This window comes from Maylandia zebra, linkage group LG7, assembly GCF_041146795.1.
Source record: "Maylandia zebra isolate NMK-2024a linkage group LG7, Mzebra_GT3a, whole genome shotgun sequence".
Taxonomy (NCBI): domain Eukaryota; kingdom Metazoa; phylum Chordata; class Actinopteri; order Cichliformes; family Cichlidae; genus Maylandia; species Maylandia zebra.
The window spans coordinates 26,863,422-26,887,677 of NC_135173.1; the positions used below are offsets into that span (position 1 = coordinate 26,863,422).

Sequence of the window (24,256 nt, forward strand, 5' to 3'; positions counted from 1 at the left end):
GTGATGAGACGGCTTACAGGGAGGAGGTCAGCACCCTGACCCACTGGTGTCAAGACAACCATCTCACCCTCAACGTCGCAAAGACAAAGGAGTTGATAGTGGACTTCCGGAGGTGCAGAGAAGTACACACCCCCATCACCATCAACGGCGCTGCTGTGGAGAGAGTGAGCAGCTTCCGGTTCCTTGGAGTACATCTGGCTGAGGATCTTACGTGGTCAGTACACACAAACAAAACAGTGAAGAAGGCGCAGCAGCGCCTCTTCTTTCTCAGGAGACTGAAAAGATTCGGCATGAGCCCCCGCATCCTCAGGACCTTCTATCACTGTGCCATTGAGAGCATCCTCACTGGATGCATCACCACCTGGTATGGCAACAGCACCGCCTACAACTGCAAAGCTCTCCAGAGAGTAGTGCGGTGCTCTGAACGGATAATTGCAGGTGAGCTTCCCTCCCTCCAAGACATCTACAGGAAGCGCTGCCTGAGGAAAGCGGGGAGGATCATCAAGGACTCCAGTCACCCCAGCCATAAACTGTTCAGACTGCTTCCATCAGGAAGGAGGTTCTGCAGCATCCGGTCCCGTACCAGCAGACTGAGAGACAGCTTCTTCCACCAGGCCATCAGACTGCTGAACACGTCATAGACACCTCAGCTTCACTACTGGAACTTTAACATTATGCACTCCATACTGTATATAAATGCCACTTGTTTTGCACATTTTCAACTCTGTATATTTTATATATTTTATTATTATTATTATTATTATTATTATTATTATTATTATTATTATTATTATTTTTTTTTTACTATTTAATTTGTAAAAATGTGTATACACACACACACACACACACACACACACACACGTAGGAAAATATTTAGTATACACATCCAGAAATGCATACACTATTATATATTGTACATATATTTATTAGTTTCAGGTTGGCCATTCTTGTATTTTGCTCGTTTGTGTTGTTGTGTTTGCACATCTCTGTTGCTTGTGGGGCTCGCACACAAGAATTTCACTCGCATGTGCTGTGCCAGTGTGCCTGCACATGTGATGTGACAATAAAAGTGATTTGATTTGATTTGAAGTTTAAACACAATTTGATTTTTGATTTTCTTTTTTTTCAAGACTGACTTTGATTTTGACTTTTCTTATTTTTTCAAGCATTACGTCTTTGATCATGTTTATGCAGTGCCCTGGGTTATTTTCTACGCATGCGCGTAGCAGAATCAGCCTGTCAATTCGAAAGCAAGCGAGGGAAAACTGCTGTGGTAGGTTTTTCACGTTTATTGACAGCGTGTATTATGCTCTTTCATTATAATGACTACTTCAGATTCGTTTTCGGATTTTCTTTTATTAACTTTAATTAGTTTGCAGATAGTTTGTTCGATGGGCGTTTGACGTCGTTGTACTTATGAAAAAGCGTGTGTTGCGAATCACCTTGTTGTTGAATTGTGCTATACAAATAAACTCGCCTTGCCTTACATCATACACAGCACATGCCCAGATGTTTTAATAACAAGCAGACTGCATTCTGGAGTTCGACCGACATCTAAATTAGTAGTATTATTTACGTAAAGAAAAGCAAGTTTATTTAGATCCTCTTTGTCTTCCGCGTGTCCACAACTTCTCAAAGTTTAAGCCATAAACGTGCAGCATTATGTGTCTAATATTATCCGAAATTCCCAGTACGAGGTATATATTTATAAAAAATATATGTATAGTATCTTCTGTTTCATTGCGTTGTTGTCCAGATCAGCAAAATTTAAATTGAAGCATTTCTGAGTGGAGTTTGGTTTGGGGTTATTTGAAAAACAGAACTTATTTCTCGCTTTTCCTTGTTTTCTACCTTAATCCATCAGGTTGCAGGGTCAATAAGAAGTCTTTAATTTTCCTTAAATAAGTGCTAAATGGGTTATGAGTTCGTGTTAAACTGGTTATGGGTTCACGTTAAACTGGATGCTAGCAAAGCTGCTAGTCTTTGTGGTAGTGTTTGCTAGCTAACGACCTCGTTAACAACTTAATTCCCTGTGACATTAGTTGAACGGAAGATAATATTACAGTACAACAGCCCGTTGTCAATACCCAAGTAGGCAAGTTTGTACTTGGTAAGTTCACTTGGAAGTCCAGACTTCCGAGGACTCTACACAAACTTTACAACTGGAAGCGGGGAGTACTTGATGACGTCACAGCTCTGCTCAGCTCACAGTGTGTTTTTACTGCCACCCCCTTAATTTTATTGTGATCAATACTTACAGAAATTCCTCTGATACGCCTAATCACTAGATTTCTTTAAAAACAGTTTATTTAGGAAAGTGTTTTTAATCACTTTGGCAAAATGCTTGGCTATAAAACAGCCATCCATGTGAAATTATTGGGAAAGAGTTCAGTAAAGACTCATTATTTACATTGGTGTGATCTTAGAAGATGGTAATGAACTTTATGCCACTATACTGAAATAAATATTGAATAATCAATATTCATTTTCAAGTAACATACGTATTTGTGTAACATACATGTAATTATAATCTTATACACCTCCACCTATTCTTAGTCTTATTCATAACCATTATTTTATTATTATAATTTGCCTTCTAACATCCATAGAATTATATGCTCTTTTATATCATCTATGATCTGCTTCATAGTGTCTAACAAACTTCATACAGTTAAGCATTAAGAGTCCCTACAGGACTGAAGGATACACTTCATCTCTCTCAATAACACATTTGACCTGTATACATAGCTCACACTATGTATTGAACAGAAAAGAAACAGATCAAATGTTACAATTACTTTATATCTTATACTATTATTCCTAGACTCTCAAAACTTACATTAAACAGTAGGTATTAACAATAAAGTTGACTAAATATTAAAAAGATGTAATTTGGTCTTTTCCAAAGAATAAATTTGCAAATATACTGACAGTTCTCCACGGAGACATAAAAATTAAATAAAATACTCAGTTATGAATCTTAACTTTAAGCTCAGGCAAACAGATTTCGCTCAGGGAAAAATGAAACACTGACATAAACCAAACATTGATTATTAGCCATAATTTAAGTGAATTATATATTTTTGCAAATGTTGTGCTCCTCTCATCATGCATATTGAAAAATAGCCTATGCGTACTGGCATTCTTGAAGTAAAGGTGCAAAAATTACATTTGTTTCTTGTAGAGAGGAAAGCTATGCTCCTTTGCTCCTTGTTTGTCATGAAAACGTGACAGAATTTGAATGTTTGGGAGGAAGAGAAGAGTAAACATATGTACACAATTCGAATGTGGTGTGTTTAAAAAAAAAACCCAAAAAGAAAATATGACACTTTTTAAACCTTTTGGAGCAACTCTCACTGGTAAAGACACAACAGACTTTAAACTGTTATATTTTACTGTAGCTACTACTGTAGCTTTATGATATTTAGTTAAGAAATACTAAAATAATTTAGATGGTTAAATTATGACTAAAACCAAATGACACTTTAGTCAAAAGACTATCATTAAAACTAAATTAACATTAGCTGTCAAAATTAATACTACTAACTTGTACAAGAACTGATGACTCAGTGGAAACAAAGAAGCTCTAACTAAGAAGCTCTCTTTAGAGGTTACCTTTTCTGCTGCTCCTGGCAGCAGCGATGACTGTTAAATTAAAAACCAAGAATATACTGTCTGCTTATTCTGTCTCTTTAGCAGTAAGTGGTTCTTCATTGTTGGCTAGCTGCATTGAAAGGGGAGAATCTACCTGTTAACCACAATATTTGGGTTTGTTTATATTGTATATATTTGTTTATAGACATTTTAAATGAGGACTGTGGACAAGAGCTGTTTGAGCGAGTTGTGCGCTAGTGGTTCACAGGACCCACAAGCTGAAGTTCAACACTGTCCCCCTTTTTTGGGGGGTTAATTTTTGGGGTTTGTTTCTGTCTTTTTCACTGAGTTGATTGTTCTGTCACAAGTTAGTTAAGATAAACTAAGTATATTAGCAGCAAACAACCAACCGAGTGATGTCACATTCAATACTGGCACAAACTGGTGCTACAGATGCTCTAAAAATGTTACATTTAACCCTTTTTTAAATCCTAGCTTCATGGACAGTGTTAAATTGATGAGAGTATTTTTAGAGTAGGGGTTCATAGTGTAAATTAGCCTTAATACATGTAGTGTTTCATGGACACTTTAAGATGCACTTGATTTACTGTGTTTTGAGTGGTTGTTACTGTTGTATTGACTTATGACATATGACTGTTCAGTTGGAAGACATTTCTCTTCTCCAGGATACGGACTGTTTCTGTTATTAGCATTTTATTAACTAATGCACTATTGCTTACAAAACATTCCACCAGGTGTGTGGCAGGCAGCATCTTCCTAACTTCAGCCATCTATCGGATTTGACTCCCTTTGGCAGAAGTTTCACATTGGGGAAAATTTGAAGTTGATTACTTTTACAGAAGCATGGGTTGGCTATTAACAGACAATGCTTACACTGTAAGTGCCTTATGATGCACATTTATTGTATTGGTTATTTACTTTTGAGATGGGTAATTATTCTCTGATTTTATTTCTGATTTGAACAACTGTTGATGGAATTACAAATGTAAACACAGCCTATAAGAAATTCTATACTTATTTAATTACAATTGAGTACTTACCTTGTATTTTGTTAATATTACATTGTCCCTACATTTTAAGAAAAAGAACTGATGACTTATGAGAGAGTGGTCCAAACTGTTTAAAATTACATGGACTATAAAACTCTGAGTCACTGACCTAGGCCTTTAGGTTAGATATGGAATTTTCATTAACATCTACAGCATTATAATGTCTTGTTTTCAGCAGAATAATAATTTTCATAAAGCACAGGGCAAGCTTCAGAATAATAACATGCTTGCTTTTCTTCATTGCAGCCACCAGAGAGTAAAGTGAATAGTCACTAGGCAGTTTAGTAGTTAGTGGTAGTCCCTAATAATAAAACATTCTCAAAGAAGAAACTTTGATAATTTGATAATGTATTTACAAAAGCAGGAGTGCGCCTATATGAACTTGCACATATATGTGACTGTCCCTTTCCCCTCTTTACCACAATGAATCTAAATTTTGTAGCAAACAATGAATAACTGTTCCCATTTTACCTGGTCTTATCACTAAATATTTGTGAAAGAGCAAAAGAGCTCACTCATCCTTTTTTACCCACCTGATGGGAGGAAAAGTCAAGTTCCCCAAGGCTTTTTAAGTGGTGACCACTCGCTGTGCCATAATTTGCATGGTGTGTGTGTCTTGTGACCTGCTGCTGGACATGCTTATGAGACAGTGAGGACATTTTACTTTCATGTGGCTGCAGCTTGATGAAAGTGAAGAAATTAACAATTTTAAGTATTAAAACCAACAAAACTAAAAATTATGTGTATATAAAATTTTAGGGACTTTGTCAAGTGTATGTATAGTTCAGGGCATTTTGGCTTTGGCTTCCTCTGTATAATTAGCTTGTCTCCCCCACAGACATAAGGAGCAGGCCCAAAAAGATATCAGAAAAGTCAAATGAAGTTAACATTAATGGAATCATTGTTATCTTTCTAAAAAGACAACATAGTGTGACTGTGTGTCTGTGTTTTTCTTTAAAAAAGAGGAAAGGAAAACTGCTTCTACTGCTGTATTGTCTATATGCTCCCAGCACATAGCTTTCCAACATTATTTTGCTTTAATATACAGTATCACTGTATATGTTTAATATGAAATGAATTAAAAGGGCTTCTCTGTATTGTAAATCATATTGTTGAGATTTTTAGATACCCTGGTATAGCCACCTAAGCGTAGGTTGGTCTGCTGCTTTTGAACCTGCTAGCCTCCATCCAGAAATACTTCTGTCTATTGACCTTGATGTCCTTGACCTGTCTCATGCCAGGTTATTTACCAGCTCAATAACCTGTGCATGCAGTGAGTGTGTCTGTTTCAAAATGGTTTGGATGAGCCACACTGCTGTTTAAATAGTGATTTGAAGCTACATAAATTAAAGCTGAGGCTTGGCACTTTTAATATAGTATTCATTTCTATACACAGATGCTCAAATTTGTTTTTTATAAAGCACATTTAAACGCAACTCACTGACCGAAGTGCTATACAAAAGACAGAATGGATAAAAATAAATGAGTGAAATGATAAGAAAGAAATCAAATGCATTGTAGTAGGTGCTAAACTGATAAAGGCAAATCAGACAGACTCAAATGCCAATGAATAAAAATATGTTTTAAGTCTTAAAATACTGAACGGAGCTGCTAGATGGTTCACTTTAATCATCAGATTGCTGTTTGTTCTTGAATAGATCATTTTAGTTCAATTGCAGCTTTTTTGAGACAGATATCACTTTATACCAAAATTGGGCTAAAAGGGACTTAAAAAGCTTCATAAAGCTCGGAGAACTAAAGAATCTAAAAATTATTTTACTTTTTTGTGACGAATGGCCATTTGATTCATTGTTAATTTAAAAATAATAACTAGAGCAAGTCAGCAATTCAGTGTCTGGTATCAGGTTATACAATGTGTAATGAAAAATGATTGTTACTGTTATTTTTTATTTAATTTAGATTTTGGTTGTGGAAAAGAATCTTTATGTGAGTTGGCAGGAGTGGATGCGTCCAGTCTTTCCCTGCATGTCCACAGAGAGCCCATGACTCACTACTGGAGTGTAGTTTTAAGTGATTTTTATAAACTGTGTTCTTTCATTGCGATTGTTGTCAACACACTTCATGTGCTCAGCACTCAAAAACGGCTCCTAACTTGATAAAAGCCCCTATAGGATACAGTGTTTGGCTCAGTCATACTTCAGTAAATCACAATGGCTTATGAGGGGGGCCAGTCAGTACCTATATTATACTGTGTGAATACTGAGCATCCTCCCACCCCAGCAGTCATGTCTCCAATGCACTTCTGCCACACTCTGTTTATGGTTCAGCGGTGAGCTGGTATTAGGTGGTTCATGTTTGGGGTTTTCAGTGATGCTCTGAGCAATAGGAAGGCTGTTGTCTAGATGGGATGGCAATTCCTACATTTGGCAGGGATCAGCTGTTGTCCCGGTGCAGCTGACTGTTGGCAGCCGGCTGGTGGCCTCTGTGTTGCTTCTTTGTCGGTGAATCCTCCTCCTGTCAGAGCAGACTGAGGATGACTAACAAGAGTAGCTGTATGCAGCTGTCATTATGAACTCATCACAAAGCTGCAGGCCTGTTCTTTCATTTGTAGGAAATAAAAACAACCAACTATTTAAATGCATTTAGTTTATGTAGAAAAGTAAAGGCAGTAATCACTTTTAGGAACATCTCCTCTTGACTTTTATTGTTCTTTTTAGAGGTGATGCTGCATTTGTTGATAGGCTTTATTTTGTTTTAAAATATTATTTTCAATCCAGTTTGGGTTCACTTAGTTTCCAGAGTAATTTTACTCATTTGTTTAGTGTTATGGTTTGAAAAATGGTTGGCTTTGTGGACATTATTTGTTTTTAAGTCTGTTGTATGAAGGTTATTTGTCAGGCTAAGATTTAGGAAAATCAGATTTTTTTTCTAGTTGAAAGTGCTAAATAAGTAACTCAAATAACATCAACCCCTCATAAATTTTACCATTCAAAAGTAGCTGAAAATCTGCCAGCACAGCTGCCACTCCTTGTCTCGCGAGACTGGACGGGTCCTGGCTTAAAGTTTGCTCAGCTTTGTGGCAAAGGATAAAATAACTGCCAATGGGAGTATATGATGCCTGACGTTGCTGGTAAATGGGTGTGAAACGGAACAAGTAAATGCATTTATGAACTCAACCCATTTTGACTTCTAAAATCCGCTATTTGCATACCAGAGTTTGCTTGTAAACCTTGCGTACACCATAAAGAAGAGCGCGCAGTTTACTCTTTGATATTTTTACATGATTTGTAGTGGTGTGCAGCATTAACCAGTTAAATAAAAATTATGGACTATTTTTTGGTGTTTGAACTAGAGGTGGGAATCACCATACATCCCACGATACGATATTATCACAATACTTAACGCACAATACGATATTATTGCAATTTTTTAAAATATTTTGTGATATATATTCATTTTCTCTAATATCAAAGTCTCACACTCAGTCTTTCTCTCATTTCAGTCAGTTTTATTGTTGACAAACTGAACGGTTTGTATTACAGTCTAGTCCAACTTAACTGAATGCAACCATCTGGTACAATTATAGCTATTCTGAACTATGCAATTTATGAAAACTATGCAGCCCATTCAGCAACTGAAGAATTTGAAAGTAAATTAAAACAAAATATAATTTTACATTAAATAAAAAAGTTTTAAACTTAATTAAAATAAAACATGTCTTAAATTAAAATAAGTAAACTGTCATGTTTATTGCTGCCAAAAAACAAGTTAAACACATTTGGACAGTGTCAGGATTCTTGCTCAGAAAAAGGATCAACATGCTCTGAAGTCAGAGCATGTTCCAGTCCACAAAAACTTTTTTGTAACAAAATATCGATTTCTGCTGTCCCTGTATCGATACATGATTAGCAAACAAAATATCATGATACTACACAGTATCGATTTTTTCCCCCACCCCTAGTTTGAACTGAGTTGCCAGATGAGTAGCCCTGCCACAGGCCAGGCTGATGAACCTACAGGTGTAGGTGAGCCTGTGAACACAGAGCAGCTCTGAACTCATGAATAAATCACTCATCCTACACTAATTCAGGCCTCAAGCTCCACCCCTTGGGTTTAAATCAGAGAGTTTTATTTGATGGTGTTTTTTTACCCTTGTTGAGTTTCCACCTGACTGAGCAGTTGAGCACACGCTCTGCTGAACAGCTCGTCTGCCTCGCAGGCTGTTCCTGCTTTGCTGTCTTCTCTTGGTTAGGGTACCACCAAGGGACTCGCCAGTCAAATGTGCTTGAGATAAAACTAACCAGCTCTGACATGAAGCAGCATGTTACCTGCTATGAACAGGGCCAATACTTTTCCTGGGTTTTTCTCTGAAATGCCTAAAAGATTTGAATCCTTCTGCTGTACTGTTGACATGGATCTGGTGGTACCTGTCACAGGTATGTTCAGGTAATGAGTTGTCTGTGGTAGAGGAAGGTTCAACCAGACTTTAAACAAACTGATCACACAGTGGATCAGTGTCTGTCAGCTGCTGCGGGTTCTATATTCTTGGGCGGATGACACATTCAGGTCTGAAGCTGCTGACATTCACTTTTGTCAACTGGATTGGTGGCAGACTGGAATTATACTAAACTTGTCCTTTTTTATTTTATTTAATTTTTTCTATCTCAGCCTCTCAGGTCTCACCTTGATGTCATGCCTGTCCATGTGCTGTTGGAGGGTACGGGGCCTCAGATACCAGCACATCTGACCAGGATTCCCATCTCTCTCATCACCACCAGCACAGATGTCACAGACAAAATAGTCAAGGTCTGTTACAGCAAGCCTAAAAGCAAAATATATAAAGTGCCCATGAACGTGTGTGTGTGTGTGTATGTACACAAATAAGATCTGTGTGTCCCAAGCAATAATGGCTTTGTACTGCTCTAGCAGAATGAACATTGTGTGATGATGGTAAATGGCCTGGTTCTTATATAGCACTTTTCTACTCTACCTGAGCATCTCTCATTGTCACAAGCACTTTTTTTCTACATCACATTGCATTCTGTCTAACATTCATACTCCGATGAATGCATCCGGTTAGTATCTTGCCTAAGGCATGCAGACTGGAGCAGGGATTGAACCGCCAGCCTTCCAAGTAGCTGCTTTAACTCCATAAATACAACCACCCAGACTCACCCAGTATAAAAACCTGCAATCTTAAAGATTACATAAAGGAGTTGACATCGTTTGTGCGCAAAGCATGTATAGTCCTAACTCTGGAAAGTGTATTAATGTAACTAATAGACTTGACCTGGAAGTTGCATCTGAATTTATTCATATGTGCATATATCAGTGTTTTATATCTATTTAAATTTTTATGATTGTGGCTCATGAAAATCAAAAATCAAGTATCTCAGATTATTAGAATATTTCCTTATATAAACCAGAAATGGATTACAATATAGAAATGTCAAATTTCTACAAAGGAGTATCAGGGCCACTTTAAGAAAAGAATATTATTGATCATTTTGAGAATAAATTCAGTTTAGTTGTTAAAGTTGAGTTGTAAAGTTGTAATTCTATTTCAAGAAAAAATGCTATATTAAAAAAAGTCGAAATGCATAGATTACTGTTGTTGTTGTTTCAAGCCAAACTGCCAGGGGCGCTATAGCCTCTACAAAATGCCTTGTGTGTAGAGAGTTAGTGAAACAAATTGATCAGTCGTCTTGTGATACAACATAAATATTCTTTATTGCACAAGGTGTAACCATTGATAGCCTTGCATCTGTCCACTGCCAGCCATTTCATTTTGGACAAATTCTCTCTTCTAATTTTGCGTGTGTGTGTTCCCCCCCCCAATCTGACCAGGCGCAGCTTTTTAAACCATCTTTTCAACGTCCATATATTGATCACTACAATATGTTTGTGTGCTAAAAGAGAAATCATTTCCTTTCTTGTTACTAAAACTGGTTCTGAAGTAAGATTAACTCAGAGAATGTAACCGTGGCGGCTTATGTTGGAAGAACAGCTGTAATCTCTACATTTTCTCTTTTTTCTCAATAGCATTTCAACTTTAATCTCAAAATGATCAATGACACTTCCCCGCTGTTTTTCTTTCCCTTTTTCTTTCTCCCTTTTCTTTTCCCCAGTGAAATCTGTCCCGTGTTTAGCAAGTGAAAATAAAATAAAAAAAATCAATAAAAGCAAAGGTGAATCAAATAGACCATTACGGCAAGGCTGGGATGGTCCATTTGGTAAAGTAAATCCATTGGGCATCTTTCTTTGCCTTTAGACAATAATTCTGATGGCAAAAGAGCCAAATGCGACAGGCGAAAAAAAAGAAAAAAAAAACAAAAACATCAATGACAATGTTTTTGTTTTTTTTGTTCTTTTTTAAATTGTGACCCTAAAGCTGTCTGTATGTTCATCTATATACTTGCTACTTGGTTGGGACTCCTTTTCCACAAATATCTACCTCAGTGTGGTGTGCCATTACCTTGTGGCACAGCTGAGATGTTACTAAAGGCCACGTTGCTTTGATAACGGCCTTTAGCTCTTCTTTATTTTGAAGTTGACATTTACTCATCTTCCTCTTGACAGTACTCCATAGAGGCCCTGTGGGGTTTAGGTCATGCAAGCTGGCTGACCAGTCAGGGTAACAACATGGTAGATATGGTAGAAGTTTTGGCACTGTGGGCAGGCACCAAGTCTTGCTGGAAAATGAAGTTGGCATTTCTATAAAGCTCAAATCATCACAGACTGTGGAATTTTGACACTGAATTTCAAACACCTTAGACTCTAAGATGAGAAAATAGACTGTTGCTCAGTGGTTCAAAGGCTTTTCAGATAAAAGTAAATTGTACCTCTTCAATCTTCACCCAGACTCCAGGACCTTGATTTAGAAACAAAATCTACAAAGATACTTGATATTAGGAATGCAACAGTGGTAGCTCCTTTCCTGAAGAAGCCCCTTTCTGTACGTGGTGGTTCATGATGCACTGACACCAGCCTCGGTCCACTACTTATGAAGCTTCCTAGTTTCTTGAATTGACTTTTCTTGACAACCCTGTCAAGACTGAAATCATCTCTGTTGCCTTTTGACCTTTTCCTAGCACACACTTCTCTTCCAGGCATGTTTCAATCAAAATGCTTTGATATAGCACTCTGCCAACAGTCAACTATAATGAGAAATAATTTGGAATTATTAGAATTAAAGAAAATAAGACCTGAAATGTATATAGATAAGGTGACAAGTTCAGAGTGCATTTTTCTCACTTTCTAGCTTCCAGTCCCCATCTTTTCATGATTTAGAGCACAGCAGTGATATAAGCACAATCACCTTTTGTCCTCTGGCCCATTTCTCAAGGTCTTATTAACATTGCTTGGTTTTCAGATTTGGCTTTGATATATTGACAGGAAATTTTGCAGAACGTCAGTCACAGCAAAATGCTTTTGAGTTCATTTTCACATCAGGATTTTTTTTTTCAATTTACAGGGGAAAGTGGTTCACAAGGGGCCGCTAGTGCCATTGAACAATGACAGTTTTATCCTGAAGATGGTCATCCAAGGTAATGTTTAAACAAGTATTAGCTGTCCGTCAATAAATTCAAATATGTGTGTGTTTTGTCATGCCTTTACTTACGGTTCCCATTACCTTCCATGTGTTTATGATAATGTGGTGGTTGGTTATCATGTCAAAATTTAGTTTCGTTTAGAGAGACTTTTGCACTCGACATTGTGTACATAAGTGTTTGCGTTTTATTTTATTTTTTTCATTTTATAATTTGTTTTTAAGTAAGACACTGTTTAATTACATCTGACTAAACAGATTTCTTGTGTTGTCCAGCAGTCGATTCAGAATACGAAGAAATTTAGTTTATTATCGCACACACCAAAGAGAACTAGTATACCCTCTTTAGGCATCTATTACAATAGTTTCCCAGTGTTAGTTATAACTAGTAATTCAAGTAGCCTAATAGTGTAGCTCTAGCTATAGTTGCTGTACATAATATAAACTATCAACTGAATTTTACCATGAGACCCATGTTCTTCATCTTTCACTGGGCCTGAGTTCAGTGTTCTCATTTGGAAAAGAATGGATTTGCTCACTTAGGGTTTTGAAGTTTCTGCCTCAGGCGGAGGAGTCCACATACATTATCTCAGCTTCCTATTCATGTGTAGAGGAAGAGTGGAACAGAAGATTGAAAAATGGTTTGATGCAACTATATGAATTTGGTAAAGAGCAGAAAGCAAAGCTGTGAATTTACAGGTTGATCAGTGTTACTACTGTCACCTTTGCCCACAAGCTGTGGGCATTGACCAAAAGAAAAACAATGCAGATGGAAGCAGTAGAAATAAGTTTCTTTCAAAGTGTGTCTGGACTAACCTAAGCGTTGGGGTGAGAAGCTTGCCCATTTGTAAGCGGCTCAGAGTAGAGCTACTGCTCCTCCACATCACAAGTTGAGGTGGCTTGATCATGAGATTAGGACACCTCCAGAATGCCTCATAAATGTGGTGTTTCAGGCATAGCCAAGGACTATTGGCTTTTGTACTTAGACTGCAGCTCGACCCCTTGAATTTACCTTTGCCCTTATCCTTTCCAGTTTTAACACATTCGTATGATGTTTTCCAGAAGAAGATTCCATGCTGAACAGCTCATCTCAGAACTCATCTGTCAATGTTGTTTTGTTTGGATCACTGGCCAAGAACTTCAGTCAGTCTGCCAACCAAGGGGTAGGTCTCTGAATTAGGGCTGTGCAATATGACCAAAATCTCATATCCCAATATAAGAATTCTATCGTCCCGATAACGATATAAATCAAAAAAAATGTAACATTTTCTGTAAATTCTGTGAATCTCGGGCAGCTCGACTTGCGGGAAGTGTTTCCAGCTGCGCGTCATGTAGCTGGAGTCGAGTGTTTTAACCGATGCATGAAACGATACATTTTTAGACATAAGTTGTAACAGCCGCCGTTTTCTTTGTGAGTATTTATTACACGGCGTGCTGCGGGGAAAAGCCTGTTCTAACGTTTGAGTCTAAGGTTTATTTTTTACCACCTGCCGGCTCTTTTTTACTTCTCATCCGTAAATAATCTGCTCTTTCACGTGATTCAGTTTATTTTGAAAAGTCTCAACAGGATCTTGAGCTTTATTATGAAAGGTTTATGTGGAACACAAACAAGCGGAAACGCGATGTTGTTACCGTCATTGTTGCTAACAACAACACATAAAAACAGGCACTTGTCTGTCAGTAGTGTGGTTATATAAAATATAAGAGAAAGAGAGAACTTTAAGAAATTAATATAGCCACTACAGTGATCATCAAAACGATGAGAAAATATTGCCGTAAACATTTTATTTTGCGACACCACGAAACAAACGATAGTGTAAAATGAAACTATAGATGTTTTTTTTTATCGTCATCCGATATATATCGAACAGCCCTACTCTGAATCTTCAAAACTAAGTCATTTTAGACTTTTGTCTTCACAAAGCATCAAGGCTGAATGAGATGGAGTAATAAATGTTGCATTTTAAAGTTTGTATTATTTACTAGGGGTGGGGGAAAAAATCGATACTGTGTAGTATCGTGATATTTTGTTTGCTAATCATGTATCGATACAGGGACAGCAGAAATCGATATTTTGTTACAAAAAAAGTTTTTGTGGACTGGAACATGCTCTGACTTCAGAGCATGTTGATCCTTTTTCTGAGCAAGAATCCTGACACTGTCCAAATGTGTTTAACTTGTTTTTTGGCAGCAATAAACATGACAGTTTACTTATTTTAATTTAAGACATGTTTTATTTTAATTAAGTTTAAAACTTTTTTATTTAATGTAAAATTATATTTTGTTTTAATTTACTTTCAAATTCTTCAGTTGCTGAATGGGCTGCATACCGTATTATCACGACCATAAGACGCACTGTACTAAAAGGCGCAGTCTCAGTTATGTGTGCCATTACTGTATTTAACACACACATAAGGCGCACTGGACCATAGGGCGCATACAAGTACCGTATGCGTATTTAAAAATAAAGCGGGAGCAAACCTGAATTCAGTACCTTACTCACATTTCTATTGCCGGTAATCGTCATCATCAACAACAACACACAAGCATACAAGTGTGCGTATTTAAAAATAAAGCAGGAGCAAAACAAAGTTTGGTACTCACATTTTTATTACCAATAATCGTCATCATCAACAACAGACAAGCATACAAGTGTGCGTATTTAAAAATAAAGCAGGAGCAAAACAAAGTTTGGTACTCACATTTTTATCATCAATCAAACCCATCGAAGTCCTCATCCTCTGTGTCTGAATTGAACAGCTGCGCTAAATCGCCATCAAACATGCCAGGTTCACTTTCTTCACTGTCAGAGTCACTTTCCGTGCCGTGCGGCTCCTCGGAAACGATGCCGGCTTTTGCGAAAGCTCGAACAACAGTGCCAGCAGACATGTTAGCCCAAGCATCTACAATCCATTGGCAAATTGTGGCGTAACTCGCCCGGCGCTGCCTTCCACTCTTGGTGAAACTGTGGTCTCCATCGGTCATCCATCGCTCCCAGGCCGCTCGCAGCCTTACTTTGAACGGGCGGTTCACACCGATGTCCAGCGGTTGGAATTCCTTTGTCAGGCCTCCCGGAATGACAGCAAGCTCACAGTTCCTTTGTTTCACTAGTTTTTTCACATCGGCTGTGAGATGGGCACGCATAGAGTCACAGATTAAGAGCGATGGTGATGCGTGGAAAAAACCACCTGGTCTCCTTACATACACCTCCCTCAGCCACTCTTTCATCATTTCCTCATCCATCCAGCCCTTTTCATTTGCCTTAATGATGATTCCTGCTGGAAACTTCTCTTTAGGCAAAGTCTTTCTCTTAAAAATCACCATAGGCGGCAGTTTCTGTCCATTAGCATGGCAGCCAAGCACAACAGTAAAAGAAGACTTTTCGTGCCCCGTTGTGCGTATCGCTAGCGTGCTGGTCCCCTTCTTCTCCACAGTGTGACTCACCGGGATGTCAAAAGTGAGCGGGACCTCGTCCATGTTTGTGATGTGGCTGGGCTGGATGTTTTTGTCGCCGATGTGTTTGCTGCAGTAGGAGCAGAAGATGGCCAGCTTTTCCTTATAATCCGCTGGAAGTTGCTGCGCTACCGTAGTCCTGGTCCGGATGGAAAAATGGCACCGTTTCATAAAAAGTGAAAGTGAAACTGCTTTTAGCCGAATGGTGACCGTCGAAACGCTTCTCCCGCTCGTTCTTTGCTCGATGATCCACCGCTCGAGTCTTTCCTCCAACTCGGGCCACCTCGCCTTATGTCCGCGGAAACTCAGCTGCGTTTTCTTGACCTGCCGGAGCTTGTTTTCTAGCTTCCTCCATTTGCGAACCATCGATTCGTTAATCTTAAATTCTCTCGCCGCTGCTCGATTTCCATGTTCCTCCGCGTAGCTGATGGCCTTCAGTTTAAACTGTGCTTCATAAGCCTGTCTCTTTGCCATTTTCAGGGTTGCGCCCACACTTCACCCTTTAGCGTTCTCATGGTGTTCTCTACTACGTCCTCCTTACAACACACAGGGCGCACTGCGCTATAGGGCGCGCTGTACTTTTTGAAGAAAATCTAAGACTTTTAACTGCGCCTTATGGTCGTGAAAATACGGTAGTTTTCATAAATTGCATAGTTCAGAATAGCTATACCAGATGGTTGCATTCAGTTAAGTTGGACTAGACTGTAATACAAACCGTTCAGTTTGTCAACAATAAAACTGACTGAAATGAGAGAAAGACTGAGTGTGAGACTTTGATATTAGATAAAATGAATATTGATAAAGTTTACCTTTATGTACAGAATCTGAATATCGCAAAATATTTAAAAAAAATTGCAATAATATCGTATCGTGCGTTGAGTATTGTGATAATATCGTATCGTGGGATGTATGGTGATTCCCACCTCTATTATTTACATTGAAAAACTAAGGAGTGGTTTTGTTAGAAACATCTAAAAAAGCCAGCACAGTTCTGGAAAAACATTCTTTGTACAGATGAAATCAAGATCAACCTCTACTAGAATGATGGCAAGAAAAAAGTTTGGAAAAGGTGTAGAACAGCTCACGATCCAAAGCATACCACATCATAAACACAGCGAAGGCAGTGCGATGGTTTGGGCATGTATGGCTGCCATCGACACTAGTGTTTATTAACCCTTTCATGCATAGCGGTCACTACAGTGGACAGCTATTCAAAGACTGTTTTTATTGTACTTGTGTCAGTGTTGATGGTATACTTGTACATAAACCACTACATTGGACACTGATGTGTCACTCAATACCCTGCCATCCACTGGTCGTTTAATGTTACTATAGATATATGACATGTTTCATTGTAATTATTGTTATTTAATCCCTAATTATTCATCTTTTCATGGCTAAAGATGAGGTTATCATAAATCATGCATGAAAGAGTTGATGATGTGACACAGGACAGAAGCAGCTGAATGAATTCTGAGGTGTCTGTCTGACATACTGTCTGCTCAAATTGAGCTAAATGCAGTCAAATTGATAAAGGAGTTTCATTATACAGATGAACAATGTCCCAAAACATACAGCCAAAGCAACCCATGAGTTTATTAAAGCAAAGTAGTGGAATATTCTTAAATGGCCAAGTCAGTCACCTGATCCCAACTGAGCATTTCACTTGTTGAAGGTTAAACTTTCGATAGAAAGGCCCAGAAACAAACAGCAACTGAAAGCCGCTGCAGTAAAGGCTGGCAGAGCATTAGAAAGGAGGAAACCCAACATCTGGTGATGTCACTGAAATGAAGGGATTGTGTTTAAAAAATTGCTTTAGTTCCCCACATTTTTGGTGCAATCTTTTTGTCCAGCCCACTGAATTAAAGCCAAACCGCAACTGCATCTGAGTTGTTTACCTAAAATTTACTGTGTTAATGTACAGAATCAAAATTAGAAAAAAGGGATCTGTGTCCAAATATTTAACTGTATATTTGCTATTTCCAGTCAGTACTGTTTGCCAGTGTTACAAGTGGCTCTACTTTGCAACAAAATTGGGAGGCCACACAACTAAGTTACGCATTAACTATTTTATTTGCAAAAGGTAGAAACGGGTCATAAATCAGTAAACAGTGGTGAGGTGTTTGCTTGAGGGTCTATCAGACTGGGAGGCTGTTTACCATGTGAGGAGCAGCAAGAGAAAAACATGTCAGTGCTTTATAATGGCCTTTATTATTAGCTCCTGATGACAACCAGTTGGCTAGAAATTCCTCGTTCCTTCCATGAGTGACATAACCTAACAAAATAGATTAGGAGGCTCATCACACCATTTAGAAAAAAATGTTAAAATAATGTTCACATCAAATGTCTTCACGAAGTCTAAGGAACACAAGCCATATCGCATTTTTGACCAAAAAGATTTGGCTTTGGTTTTATTTGAGCTGTTCTAGCTGTTATTAGTGAGTTGTTATTAGTCTTTAGTGAACACTTAAATGCAGGGTTTGGGATTTGCCAATGATTGCCGCAACTGTGAGAGACCAAATGAAACTATCCATAATAATATTTTTTTTGTTATTTCTGAAGTTATTCAATTTATCTATGATGTTACTTTATAAAAAAAAATACTTTTATTCATTAAAGACTAACCCCTACAGTAAATACATTTAAGGAATACTGGCAGATGATTGGTTTAGAAACTGCCGACCCTCACCCATCTTTTATCTTGGTCTAATTATTATGATTAATCACTGGCTCTCCCATACAATGTCTTTTGTCCTGTCTTCCTCTTCTCACCGCCAACCGGTCGTGGCAGATGGCCGCCCCTCTCTGAGCCTGATTCTGCCAGAGGTTTTTTCCTGTTAAAAGGGAGTTTTTCATTCCCACCAAAGAGAGGGTGTTCAATACCCTGCTCATTTGAAACTAAGAACTGACACTTACAGAGTGTTGAATGAGGAACAATTTTTGTAATGAGTTGTATTATGTTATTTCCAAATGGAAATTAGGGCTGGGCGATATGGTCTAAAATCCATATTGCGATATAATTTGAAGCACGTGCGGTTACGATATATACCGCGATATATTCTTTTCTTCTGTATAACGTATTTTCCACACTATAAGGCACACTTAAAATCCTTTAATTTTCTCAAAAATCGAGTGTGCCTTATGTGTGAATTCTGGTTGTGCTTACTGACCTCGAACCGATTTTTGACGTGCAGAAATCTGTTTAAAAATGTTTTGATGGATTGTCAGAGCATTACGGCTGCCATAGTGAGGAGCTTCGCGGAGTAATCTGGGTCCAAAACTCCGTCCGCCCCAGGTCCCAAAGTCAAACGAACACTGAGAGTTAAAAAGTCTAAATTCTTCCATCTTTAGTAAAATCATCAGCATTGCTGCTTTACCAGGTGTAACAATTAAGTTTAACATCCATGCATCCATGAAAACAGAATTTATTAAATTTAACGGAGTTACAAGTTAACGGGAAGTTAGCTTGCTAGTTTCCACCTAAACATGACATACCATGTTCTGACTGAGAGATTTTTGAAACTAATTAAAACGTTCAGCTCTGATACCACTTCCAAAATAATGAAGACAGAAAACTAAACAGCAGTGGCGTTTCCAGGGTTACTGAAGTTGGACTACCTGGTATATAATGTTGTGCTAAGTGATTGCTAGCGACACAGCTACGTTAGCATAACATTAGCACAGTGAAGCTGGAGGATGAACACCAACTTTTTTTTTTCCACTCATTAAAAGTTAACGTGAGGGATTCTGGTGGTCAGGGACAAATGCAATTGCATAGCAGGATGCTGTACACGGGCCAAACTTCAGTCAGGAGAACAACTGAGATTATTCATCCACAATACGAGGTTAGTTATTAATATACTGCAACAACATGGGAATAGAGCAGCTGCGAGAGAATTCAACATTAATGAATCAATGTTACGGAAGTGGAGGAAGCGCAGTTTTTGCCTTTCCCCGTATTTCAAAAGTGCTTCATCTCTTTGCTATGACTGTCGATCGGCATAATTTGCAGATGATAATGGTTTTACCTGCTGCGATGCTTTCGATCAAAACAGGCACAGCGTGATGGCATCATCAACATGCCCTATCACGGTATAGTCAAAATCTCTATCATTGGCCAAATTTATATCGTTTCTATCGTACATCGTTTCTATCGCCCACCCCTAATGGAAATTATAATTTTCTTTCATAAAACCTGTTACTTAAATGTGTAATGAGCTGAGGGGCATTCGTGTGATTTGTGGATGAATATAAAATTATTTCTTTTTTGTTTTGATTAGCTGAATCACTTTGCACATAGAGTATTTGAAGAAATCAGTGGTGAGTTGTGTTTGTGTCTTTGATTGGTTGAAGTAATGGAATCTTATGCTCTAAAAAATACAATAGTATAAAGTATACGTTATCAATGTTATCTTATGAATTTTATTTTATTGTAATAACAAATATTTGCAAAGAGCAAAGACTTGTCATGTCTCCAGGACATGTCTCCATTTGGTAATATTAAAGACTGGATTTTAACACTTTAAATAGCTTTAAAGAGTAGACTTTAATGGTGAGTTCTGTTCTGTTCACCTGATTAGTTCCTCACGTTTCAAGTGTAACACTAAAATATCTCGGTTAGCTCCTGTCAGTTTTGCTCCAGCTCACTGTGACAGTCTGCTATGATACTGTACTGTATAACATCTGTGACATTTTTGCAGAGTTGAATTTGTTTGTGTCCAGGGCAGAGACATTGAGTACATCAACGATAATCCTCCCCAGCTGCATATCACTATGTTTTTGGTTTCCTCACAGTAGCATTTTCATGGAACTCAAAGCTCCCATAAAGCTTGTTAAAGGCTGGAAGTCATCACAGCTTGAGCTGTTGCACTCAGCCATATATCCCAAAGATTTTGTCAGGCTGTGTCTCTGTAACATGATTATTCAGAGTATCTGCTGTCCCCTTGTCAGCCCTGAGGGGAGGCTTTGAAGCCATATTGGGGTAGCTGACATGCCAAACAAAAGACAATCTACACTTTTCTCACCAGCTTATCATCTGTGGGATGTGTTGACGTCTTGCTCCCAACACAAAAGTCTCTCAGGGCGCAATATTTGCTGCTCCAATTCTCCCTCTGGAAGAAAAGTTGCATGATTTGTCTCTCAGCTCTCTGGGTTTAAATTTCTGATTTCTCCTGTTATTGTTTTTTTAATCTTGTGTTTTCTTACAGGATGTAGTGGTGGCCTCTGGCTTCACTGTGGGCAAATCTCCCACAGTTCATAAGGACAATCTGCACCCCTGTAACCTGCTGCTAACAGAAGATGGAGCCTGCATTTATGTAAGGACCAGTAACTAATATAATGTATACATTAGCATTAGGCATTAATGCAAAAATTCTGTTTCATATTCACAATTTGACAGTTCTTTGATGCTCCCTGTCTTTAATTTATTCTTCAGAACTTTTTATATATGTTGACTCATATATTTTCGTGTTTAAAAAGCAACACTAATCATCCCTACATCAATTTTCTTAACTACTTGTCCAATATATGGTTTTCGAGGGCTGAAGCCTATGTCAGCTGACATTGGGTGACAAAAGTAAAAGGGACTAATGTAACAAAAAATTAAAAACAAAATATATATATATATATATATATTATAAAATTATTTTTAAGTTCAATAACTCCATGATGTTTCATCATAAATAATCAAGATTATAATATTAACTGAAACAGGGGTCGGCAACCTTTCTGATGATGAGTGCCATTTAAAATTTCCTCTGAAGTCAATGTGCCATATGATTGCATTAGCAATAAATTTAATAACGCTCTGTCTTAACAGTTACACACTATATAGAACCACTTTATAGAATTATATTTGTTCGCAGATGTTGGCAGCTATCAGTGAATAGTTATCAGCTATTTTGAAACAAAAAAAAGACACTTTTTATCCATAACAAAGACTCCATAACAGCAAATGAACTGTACAACAGAAAATACAAATGCTATTTATGGTCTCCTCACAACAATGATAAGAAAAATAAACTGGGCCAATATGGCATGTTTGTTAATACACTCTGATCTCTGGTCTCCCACTCAGAGACTCAGGTCTCCAAGTGTCCAGCATTCAGACGGCTACCTGAGGACACTCATGTGAGAGAAAATCTGCTCACACAGATATGTAGAGCCAAATACTGTCAATAAGGCCTCTGCAATGTTCTGAAGACAGTTAAACTTGTTAGGTAGTGATGCACAGCAGGTGAAAATGCAGCTCCATGAACATGCACAGCTGTGGATTCCAGCTGCTTCGATGTTGCATTAACTGGCATTAACTCAGCCAGTTAATGCGAGACAAATCTAACTGCTCATTAAAGATTTCTGGTTTGATCAGAAAATAAAATATTGGTCCATACACCTGAAAGTTCCAAAAACATCTTGTGAATTCTGTCTATGGATGTATCTCTGTATTTCCGTGGTGCTGATGCTGTGCTGAGCGGAAAGCTCCTGAAGCATTTGAAGTGTCGAAATGTGGAAAGCTAACAACGTCCCTCTCACCAGTAGGCTAAGTGATTTTTAGCCAATTACAAGTTGAATCTGGTACTTGGGGTTGTTAGTTAAGATACCGTCATTAAGAAGAGGCACAACTAATGTGTCTATGCGAGCTAATTTGCGATGTGCACCGCTGGCGCGGCCAATTATTTTTTAATGCACCTTCTCAGATTAATTCACTGTGTGTGAAAAATCAGCCCGGGCATTTTGACTAAAGACTGGCCCACCAGGTATTAAAACCATAAAGCCTTTGTAACTACTTGTTTAAACCAGGTAAAATGGATAGGGTGTTTTTAGAATGGGGGGAAAAGGGATTGAAATACATTGAGGACTTATATACAGATGACAAATTTATGTCCTTCCTTCAACTTCAAGAAAAGTTTCAATTACCTCAATCACATTTTTTTCGTTATCTTCAAATAAGGAATTTTGTTCAACAAAACTTTTCAGACTTTCCACTGAAGTCACGAAGTTATACTTACTTTGATATAATTCGGAAAGCAGATTTTAAACATTTGATATCTCAGTTTGTTAAGTGCTTTACAATCCCAGTTGATTCCGACCGAATTAAGAAAACATGGGCTGAAGACCTCGGGGTCCCTCTGTCGGAAGACCAATGGTCAAATTGTTTGTCCAATATTCAGAAAGGCTCAATAAATGCCAGATATAAACTAATCCAGTTTAAAGTCATTCATAGACTACACTTTTCTAAACTTAAACTTAACCGGATCTATAATTCTGTATCCCCCTTATGTGACAGATGTAAAGTCGGTGAAGGTTCCCTTGCACATTTATTTTGGCATTGCCCGGTTTTGAATGCTTTTTGGAGCCGGATTTTTATGTGGTTTTCAAACCAATTTAGGAAAAAAGTACCACGTGATGGTACATTGGCTATACTTGGATCATTTGCATCAGTCGAATCTTTTTCCTTTTCACAAAAACAGATAATTACAATGGGTATGCTGGCTGCAAAGAAACTTATTCTTTTACAGTGGCGGTCTTCTTCGGCCCCGTGTTTTAACAGGTGGCTTAATGAGATGGTGTCTGTGGCCAGGGTGGAGCAGATAAGATTTGATAGAGAGGGGAAACTGGCGAGTTTTTGTATGATTTGGCAACCATTTCTAGAATTCTTAAAAAAATAACTGATCATAATTCATGCCTCACACTCCGCGTGAATTATTTTATTTTATTTTTTTTGTTTTTTTGTTTTTTTCTTCCTCTTCTTTTTCTTCTTTTTTCCTTTCTTTTTTTTTCCTTTCATGCTTATAAGTTCACAAATGTTAAAAACAGTAATTGTTCTTGGTTGATTTTGTATAAGCATGTTATGTTTAATTTAAATGCAAAAATAAAATGTAAGAAAAAAAAAGCCATAAAGCCTTTGAATGAAAACAAACACTGTTGTGACAGGGATGTACAGTCTTGTTGGTATATGTATGATTTCTCTACATTTTACATCAGATAAAAACTTTGGTTGTAAGCTTCAGATAATTATTTAATAACATTTTAAATGAGAATAAGAAAGAAAAGTATTTCTTTGTGCCCCCCTTTCCCCGTTAATGCCCTACCTGGCCCCCTGGCAAAACTTTGCTAGACCCGCCCCTGCACAGTTACCAGCTGTCAGCTACTTAGAAACAGATCCTGGTGTTATTTGTCTCTCAGAAACCGTTCATAACTTCCCTTCAACTCATTCATGTCACCTAAAAGGTAAACCTGTTTCTCCATCACCTGTTCAGCTCTGATGATCCAGTAAGGACATCTCCTGGTTTCATCCTCATGTTTCCCTCTCACCACATATCCAAACCAACATCATGACCAGCAGCTTTACAGCTGTGGCTCCAGCAAACATCAGCTGATACTAGAAATTAATATTAAATAAATTCTAAAAACAGCTGATCAAGCTTAAACGTGCTGCTGTTGTTTAGCGCGACATCTGGCGGTATCTTCTTTCTGGCGCAAAGTGGGCGATAAACAAACAAGAGAGAAAAGCTGATCAGCTGATCATTGATCAGTTTCAGTAGCAACAGGAGAGAGAGGGGAGAGAATGAGAGGGGAAGAGGCAGCTGTGCAGCAAAGACAAAGAATAATTCCAGCTTTGTGTCTTTTT

The 24,256-nt window shown here is 37.9% G+C and overlaps 1 protein-coding gene across 5 annotated transcripts in view; it reads left to right on the top strand.

The window, feature by feature from the left end:
- The first annotated feature begins 1,219 nt into the window (after positions 1-1,219).
- pot1 (protection of telomeres 1 homolog) overlaps positions 1,220-24,256 on the top strand; it is a 57,564-nt gene continuing 34,527 nt past the window's right edge. For 4 of the 5 annotated variants that reach the window (XM_076886147.1, XM_012920451.4, XM_076886148.1 and 1 more), the window contains exons 1-5: positions 1,220-1,273; positions 9,294-9,431; positions 12,100-12,172; positions 13,237-13,337; positions 20,835-20,942. In XM_076886147.1, the coding sequence (XP_076742262.1) occupies positions 9,318-9,431; positions 12,100-12,172; positions 13,237-13,337; positions 20,835-20,942 (396 nt within the window). In that variant the 5' untranslated portion in view covers positions 1,220-1,273; positions 9,294-9,317. The remainder of the gene's footprint in view (positions 1,274-9,293; positions 9,432-12,099; positions 12,173-13,236; positions 13,338-20,834; positions 20,943-24,256) is intronic. The other variant, XM_012920450.4, reaches the window with a different exon arrangement.